The sequence below is a fragment of the Calliphora vicina genome, chromosome 1, assembly GCF_958450345.1.
Source record: "Calliphora vicina chromosome 1, idCalVici1.1, whole genome shotgun sequence".
Taxonomy (NCBI): Eukaryota; Metazoa; Arthropoda; class Insecta; order Diptera; family Calliphoridae; genus Calliphora; species Calliphora vicina.
In genome coordinates, this window is record NC_088780.1 from 38,499,348 (window position 1) to 38,508,744 (window position 9,397).

At 31.8% G+C, this 9,397-nt stretch overlaps 1 protein-coding gene across 1 annotated transcript in view; it reads left to right on the forward strand.

Moving 5' to 3' along the window:
- Teh1 (tipE homolog 1) overlaps window positions 1–4,168 on the forward strand; it is a 40,439-nt gene extending 36,271 nt beyond the window's left edge. The window contains exon 2 of the mRNA XM_065515551.1: window positions 4,048–4,168. Within this exon, the coding sequence (XP_065371623.1) occupies window positions 4,048–4,168 (121 nt within the window). The remainder of the gene's footprint in view (window positions 1–4,047) is intronic.
- Window positions 4,169–9,397: the final 5,229 nt, after the last annotated feature.

The window sequence follows — 9,397 nt, forward strand, 5'->3', positions numbered from 1 at the left end:
TAGTAATAGTTGTCCATTTGTTTGGTACAATTCTAAGCTGAAAAAGTACCAAGTCACAGCAATATCTAGTGGGTGTATGAATTAAAAATGTGGGATTTACAATAGATGGCGTATCTTTTGAAGGCGGTTTTTGTTCTTAATATGTCATTTTAAAGGGTACATATCTCATTTAGTTATTCAACATTATAGAGGGAAAAACAAAGTTTTTTTGTTTCCAAATTTGTGTTTTGAAAATGTCGAATATTGTACCAACAAAGCGTCATTGCCACTAAAGTACAAAGATCGCCAAAAAAGTTTAAAGGCCAAGAATTGGAGGCATTACTTCACGAAGACTAGAGCTTGCTAAATCATTGGGAGCTACTCAAGCAGCAATTTCAAAATGTTTGCGAACAGTAGGATTCATCTAAAAGCAGGGAAATTGGGTACCATACGAGTTGAAGCCGGGATACCTTGAAATACGATTTTGCATTTCCGAAATGCTGCTTCAACGTTATAAAAGAAAATCATTTTTCCACCGAATCATTACTTGCGATAAAAATTGTATCCATTACAGTAGCCAGAAGCGTAAGAGATCGTATGGGAAGCCAACCAGTCGAATCGGCACCAAAGTCAAATATCCATGGCGTTAAGGTAATTCTCTGTATTTTGTACAACTGAAATCTGATCAAATCATCATAGGAAACCTGTGCCGAATGAAACTGATTCATTTAATGCGGCCAGACATAAAACCGTAATATTCCATCATGGCAACGCTCGGCCACATTATTCAATATCTGTTAAAAAGTATTTAGAATGAAGATTCTGGGAAGTTTTGCCTCAGCCGCCTTATAGTCTAGACCTTGGTCCGTCCGACTACTATTTGTTTCGATCGATGCAGAATGCTCTCTCTGGGATACGCTTCACTTTGGAACAGAGTATCAGATGTTGGCTTGATTCAAAAGATGAGCAGTTCTTTTGCCGCGGAATCCATTTTTTAAATAAAAAAAAAAAATTTTTTTTTTAATTTTTTTTTTGGTGAAAAAAAATTCGGGTTAAAAAATATTTTTTTTTTCGATTTTGACCCATTGTAGGTCCAACTTACTATGGTCTTATATACGTCGTTGCAAAGGTTTTTGAAATGTCTATCATTAGATATCCATATCAATGATTCAGCCCAATTATGAATCAAAATTCCCCGGGAGTTTTTCCCCTTTTCTCATTATTCCTATTAAATTCAATGGTAAAAAACTCCCGGGGAACAAACTCCCGCGGAATTTTTTATTCATAATTGGGCTGTATATAAATGACTTAGTAATACAGATATAGGTCAAAAATCGAGGTTGTCCTAGTTTTATCCTCATATCTCAGCCATTTGTGGACCGATTTTAAATAGGAAACTTCTCGAAAGCATGTCTGACAGAATTATTCAAGATTTGGATCCCGAAGATATCTGGGGTCTTCAGAAAATTGATTTCAACAGACGGATAGATAGACAGACGGACATGGCTTAATCGACTCCGTTATCTATAAGGATCCAGAATATATATACTTTATAGGGTCGGAAAATTATATTGTGGAAATTACAAACGGAATGACAAACTTATATATACCCTTCTCACGAAGGTGAAGGGTATAATAATGAGCTGGATGATTTGTATTTTGCACGCAATTTTTTTAACATTGTGTTATTTTCGGAACTAATTTTTTTAAAAACAAAGATAAGGTGCTGGAATGGTAATTCTCGAACAACTTTGGTACTTTTCAGGACATAACTTGTATACGATTTTCTATAACAAAACTAATGATCTGAATTTCAAGCAATGTTGGTACTTTTTGAAGTTTTTGAGACTTAATTTTTATAAATTTTTTCGGGAGCTAATGTTAGACATCTTTTTATAACAAAAATAATGAATTGGGTGATTTGTAATTTTCAGGCAATGTTGTTACTTTGTGTTATTTTCGGACATATTTTTTTTTTAAACAAAAGTAAGGTGCTGGATTATTGGTAATTTTGAAACTTTTTTGATATTTTTTTTTAAAAAAAATAATGAGCTGAAAGTTGTTCTTTTAATTTTTTGGAATTTTTTTTTTCGAATTGTTATTTAAAATTAATTTTAAAATTTTTTTTTTGTTTTTTAAATTTTTTTGGTGAATAAAAAATCGGGTTTAAAAATACTTTTTCCGATTTGGACCCATTGTAGGTCCAACTTACTGTGGTCTTATATATGTCGTTGCAAAGTCTTTGAAATATCTATCATTAGATATCCATATTGTCTATATTAATGACTTAGTAATCCATATATAGGTCAAAAATCGAGGTTGACCTGGTTTTTTCCTCATATCTCAGCCATTTGTTAACCGATTTTGCTGATTTTAAATAGGAAACTTCTGGAAAGCATGTTTGACAGAATTATTGAAGATTTGGATCCCGGAAATATCTGGGGTCTTCAGAAAATTGATTTCAACAGACGGACAGACATACATGGCTTAATCGACTCCGCTATCTATAAGGATCCAGAATATATATACTTTTTAGAGTCGGAAAATTATATTGTGGAAATTACAAACGGAGTGACAAACTTATACTATATGTATATCCTTCTCACTAAGGTGAAGGGTATAAAAAATATTGGTACAATTGTATTCAAAAATGTACTATTTTTCAATTTCCTTGTTACAATTTGTTAGTAATATTTCTAAACTCTCTATCATACACTATCACATTTATGAGTGGTAATGTCGATTTTTTCATTGTTGTGTATGTTGATTAGGGCGGCCCTTGTTTCGATATTCTAAGCATTCAAAGTGTAATTGTTTTCCGTCATATAAAAAACCAAATACCAGACCAAACTAATTTTTAGCAAAATCTGTTATCTTTTAGAGGTTGTATATTTTATTTGAAGTTACGAGTTTTTTATACAAAAAATTAAGAGATAAATGTAAAAAGTATTAGTATTTATTAGAATAGAAAATAATTTTTATTTTATGGCCTCATTTTGTAACTTCAAACGATTTTCGTTTGAATTTCCGTTTGGAACGAAAAAACTAAAGTTTGGTATTTTATAAAACGAAATGATATTTGCGTTTGAAAACATTGTTTTTATGTCATATTTCTGCCAAAAAATTAAATTATTTTTATTTATTTTTAAACAAATAAAATTTATTAAAAAAATTTGAAATGTTTGATTGGAAAACAAATTTCTTTGTTATATTTTTAAGGTATGAAAAGAAAAAACACGTTCTCCAAAAAATTTGTTTTTTCTTTGAAAATTGCAAAATGCAAAATGTATTGAAACGAAAGAAAATTCTCAACGTTTGATTTTGATGTTTCAAGTGCTTGGGAACGTTTTGTTCTGTTTAATAAAATTAGTTTTATATACAGAAACGAAAAATTCGTTTTGAAAAATATGAAAATTCAAAAATGACAAATTTTTTCGAAAAAAACGTTTCGTTACGTCTTACAAAATTAGGGCATTAATATTTTGAAATTTCGTTTAAAATAAATTTTGAAAATGTATTAAAATTTGGGATTTCAGTTGTTATGTTATATTTTATATTTAAACAGTAATTTATTTGAAGTTTCATAACTGGAAATTTCAAATAAAATGTGCAATCTCTAAACGTTAATCGATTTTGCTCAAATGTTCAGTATTTGATTCCTAGATGATGTAGAACAATTTTAGAGCTTGAAAGCATCGAAAATCGAAAAGTAAGGGCCACCCTAATGTGTATGAATACATATTGTAGGAGTGTGAGAAGGAGTTTATAATAAAATCACTACTTTGTTGAAGTTGGCTCTGGTGTGTCATTTGTAGTAGTGGTATTAAATATATGTTTGTATTATACTTACAATTTTATACCCGTATTTTATCATACACACTTACACCAGCAAACACGCAAACTTTTACATTGACACTTTCACATACATAAATACACACCCCCCATACAGTCAGACATTTGTTCATTTAGTTAAATGAGCACAAAAATTTAACCATTAACGTGGAAATAATACGTTGTATTTATTTAGCTTAACAAATGACCCTTAGACGTGCTATTTGTTGTCATCAGGTATCATGATGATGTTTCTACTCCTGCTGCTGCTCCTTATCCAGCACCAGCTCCTACTACCATTGCTACTCCTACTGCTGCTGATGATGACGACGATGTCGCTGTGTTGTCGTTTTGCTAATGATGACGAATTTGTCAACAATAATAATTCTAATGAGGTTGATGATGATGATCATTAACTTAAATTGGCTTGTTAGGGTTTAGTATTTTGAATTCAAGTATACGGCTAATATATATTTAAATACAAGTTTCCAGCAGAATTTACAAAAGTTTACTTTGCTGTTGAATATTTTTTTTATTCAGTAGAGCAAAGTTTTGATTTTTGGAATAATTTGCTTAAAATTAAATTTTCTTGAACTTAAATCGGATTCTTTTAGGTGTGTCATATCTATGGTCGCTGTTACCCTACCATATTAAAGAAGGATTTTAAAATACAACTGTTTACTGCTTCTGAAGTAATACAAAAAACTCATACTTAACTCTTAACTGGTAGCGTGGGGTCAAAATAGACCAGGCGATGCCATCTGTACTTCAGATTGTTCTTTAACTGTCAAAATTCGAATATTCTAGATTTTACTAATACATACGCCATCTGTGGTGTACTTTCTACAATGTTCTTTAACTGAATATTCGAATTCGAATACAGCGTTGCCAACTTACGATCAAATCAACTGAAAGCTTTTATTTAATAATGCCCACAGATATGTTACAGTTTGCTATTACAGCACTGTTATTTGAAAGCATTATGCTACTTTTAAATAAGCCCTTAAAATCGTTATATTTGAATTCAAGTACAATTTCGTAACAATATTTTATTTCTTCAATGGGGTCAATTTGGGACCCCGATACTAATTACGTAACTGGAAATACCGACACCAGTTAAGGGTTAATTTAGCTAAAAAACAAGTAAGAAAGTTGGGCGGTCAAGACCGACCATATAATTCTCTACACTAAGTAAATGAGCAAACACATTTTTCTTTTAAAATTTCAATAATTTATATTCGTGAGTGATTTTCGGAAGCGGGCCTTATATGGGGGCTATGACCAATTATGGACCGATCACCAAGAAATTAGGTCGAGTGATTAATGTCTATATGAAAGTTATTTATGTTGAAGTTTATTTGTATACCAACATTTTTAGGAGATTTATTCATGTTAAAGTGATTTTCGGAAGTGGGCTTTATATGGGTGCTATGACCAATTATGGACCGATCATAATAAAATTTTGTGATATGAATTCCATATATATAAAACTTATTTGGAGCAAAATTTGTGAAGATACCTATATAAATTTAAAATTTATGACCGATAAAGTTCAATTTCGAGAGGACATTTGTACTGGGGCTAGGTGAAATAATGGAGCAATTACAGCCATTTTTATTTTCGAAATATATTCAAAATTGCGACCTGTACTCTGCGCACAAGGTTTACATGGACAGCCAACCAATCAACCAACCAACCAGACAGCCAGACGGACGGACATTTTTTAATCGACTCAAAAAGTGGGTCTAAGTCGATCGGTATACTTTAAGGTGGATATTAGGCTAATATTTTTGGGCGTTACAAACATCTACACAAATGCATAATACCCTCGCCAATATGGTGGTGTAGCGTATAATAACAGTCCAAAGGTACTGAAGTACTTCGGTTTTTTTAGTAACTTTTAAACTCTTTTGTTCCTTCTAAACTAATATGTATATGAAATTGGGGATGATATGTCTTTTTATTGGATGATCTGTACAATAGTTTTAAGTTCGACAATTTCTTATATGAAACTTTATTTCAGGCATTCATGACCGATTAACTTCTGTTACAGGTGAAATAATGGAGCGATTTTCAAAAGAGTTCGTTATCTTCAAATATACGACCTCTAGTTTGGTTGGAAAGTGTTTTCGATTCTCATAAATACAAAATGAGGATTAGAAATTCAATTTTTAACGATTGTAGGTACCTATTGTGGGTTAATTTTATAGCCCATTATCTAACACATAATTTCGTACTATTTTTTAAACTTGCTTATTTACAAAATTATTTTGCAATTTTTAAAATTTTCCAAGATAAGAGAGTTCTAAAATAAAAATTATTAAAAATAAAAAAGGAAGCATTTGTTAAAATCTTTATTCAAAGCTATAACGTTTTTCCATCTTTCTGGCAACATATGGGATTCCGAGCCAAAAGAACTACTCATCTTTTGAGGCCTAAAACGAATTAAGCCAATATCTCTGTTTAAAAGTGAAGCGTAGTACAGAGCGAGCGTTCTGCTTCGATCGAATCAAATTGTATTCGGACGGGACAATGTCTGGAGAAAAATCTTTCCAACCACTTCATTCTAAATAGTTTTGAACAGGTATTACATAATGTAGCCGAGCGTTCGCATGATGAAATATTAAGGTTCGGTACAGGTTCCCTGTACCAAAGATCCTTAGAGCGATAGATATATGGCTTAGGTATCGCCGAAGCCCGGGCCGGGCTTCCCATACGATAACCCGAAGCGTAAGATATCGTATGGGAAGCCCGGCCCGGCCAATCGATTCGGCGATACCTATCTATTTTTCATTACAAGTGCAGAACTGATTTTCTTTAATAGGTTTCAAGCATAATTTTGAACATCCAAAATCATCTTTCAAGGTCTCTCGGCTTCAGTTCGCATGGTACCCGATTTCTTTGCTTTTGGATGCATCCTGCTGCAAACGTTTTGAAATTGCTGCTTGGTTAGCTCCCAATGACTTTGCAACTCCTTTTTTGAGTTTTACAACAATCGTCATGGAGTAACGCCTCCAATCTTGTCTACAAACTTTTTTGGCTTGTCTTCCGTGTCGAAATCATAATTTCTGAACCAAACAAACCATCTCTCGTACGTTGATACCGATTCACCATAAGTTTTCTCGAGCAATCGGTGTTCTTTTTTTTCAATTCAAAGAAGTAAAGCAAAACTTCCCACATATAACGATTCGTTGGTACATAATTCAACATTTTCGAATTTCCGGTAGGACTACTTTCCTATCGCATAAGTTGGCAGCTCTTTTAAAAATGCTTTCTATTTATTGGTTTTAGAAACATCATTTGTACCATTCCTTCTACCTGATTCAGGCCTTCTATCAACGAACAAGTTCTCTCGACACTGTTTAATAACATTGGAATCAGTTTGACTGCAGACCTTTGACCAACTTTTGTAGGACCAAGTTGGGTTTTGTTGAAAACATTTAATAATTTTAGTATGCGTTTTTTCTCGTCATTCATTTTAATCAGCTTAACAACAAATGAACATAATTGACATTAAACATAATAACTGACATACTTTTCAAAGGTAACTTGACTAAAAAATCAAATCAAATAGTACTTGGGTTAAAAGTTTTAAGGAAGAACGTGTGTTAAGGTTTTTTCAATATCACTCCTAACCAGGACTTTGGGCCATACTTTGTCGAAGGCTTGGGAGACATCTGGAAATGTTTAACAAATCGAAAATCAATAATGACTGCTGCAGTAAAAAGCTTTAATATTGTTTTAATTCAATAATTCCACTAACGGAATATGTAGTTGTGTATTAGGGTGGGTCAAATTGTATGGGACCGAAAGAATTGACAAAGATGCATCGCGAAAGCTCCAAGAAACTTTGTCGAAGAAACCATAGCTCAAAAATGAATTTCTGGCCCCCGGATTTCATTATGAGAAAGGCAAATATTCGTCAATTTTCACAACTTTTTGTAAATTTTCGCAACTGAAAAAAATTTTGTAAGTTAATGTCTGAGAAATTCTTATTGTCAGAGTTATATCGTGAAATTTTATGGGGATCATTTTTGTGAAAGATCTTAACCCTCTATCTCCACTGTTTAGCGGTCAATTTGACCCTTTTTTTGAGAAAATCTTAAATGTTCTTTCAAAAAGGATATTTAAGGATACGAAAATGTTTGTCGGAAAATTTTAGTGGATGACCCAAATTTAGTGGATGATCTCACATTTGGTGACCCCCACCTTGGGACCTCCACTGAAATTTTCCGGCAAACATTTTCGTAGAATATTTTAATCCTTAAATGTACTTTTACAAAGGACTTTTTTATATTTTCTCGAAAAAAGTGTCAAATTTACCGCTAAAGAGTGGAGATAGAGGGTTAAGATATTCCACAATAATGATCCCCATAAAATTCCACGATATAACTCTGACAATAAAAGAATCTCTCAGACATTAACTTACAACATTTTTTTTCATTTCAAAAAATTAAAACTTTCACCCACTATAAAAAAAAATTCAGACCAGCTCACTGTGGTTCCAAATCAAAATCTAAGGGGACAAAATTATGAAAATCGGTATCTTCAGAATTTGTAAAAACTAAGTTTTTTCGGAAGCTGACAATCTGCTCTCCTCCAATACAAATGGGTTTTTCGATTTTTCGATTTCGTTTTCTCGACAGAAGTGCCAGAAGTTCAACAAATTTTTAATCATATTTTCGATAATTTTTTTTAATATTTTACTGTTTTACTAAATTAGATATATCTCAATTGTTTTACCATATAGAAATTCTTACTTCAAAATACAGATAAACATTGATATAGGCTTTTATTAAGTGTATATCTTATATTTATGGTCTTCTGCATTTTCCAGTTATAGTTCTTTAAACTTGGTTCTCAAATATACTGATATTTTTTTTTCTAAGAATGTTATATAGCTTGCCAAAAAAAAGACCGCCGTAGCGCGTCCAATGACTATATACATCATTTAAAGAAACTTCTGGGGAATGTCTTTGTAAAAAAATTGTAGCCTCCAGCACCCGCCGAAATACTTTTTTTTTAATTTTTACGGAATGGAATTTTTAGAAATATTTCTTTATTTATTATTGATTTTTATATATCTAGACCCTACTGTAACTTGAAATATAGTAAATACAGATGTTTTTAAAAATTTAGTTTCAAAAACAAATGATAACGTATTTTTTTTAACTTTTTATTAAGGTTTTTTATATGTATATCTAGAACCTACTGTAACTTGAAAAAAAATTATATTGATCTTTTAAACATTGTTTTGGAATCGGAGATACCAATTCTATATAAAAAGATCGCCAAATAATTTTGTCCACCTAGATTTTGATTTGGAACCACAGTGCAGCTGGACTATAAGTTCATTCTACAAAAATAATCTACTCAATATGCGTTTTTCACGTTTTTTCACGCATTTTGCTAGAGAAAATAAAATTTTCTTTTGCATCGGTTCTTGAGTATTTTTGGAAATAGGTTTCTTGGAATGACCCATAGAAAAAGAATCGCGATGAGTCTTTGTCGCACCCTATTGACTACGTATTTGTTAAAAAATCAAGTTTAAATAAATATAACTTTAAGTTCATAAAAAAAAACTTGG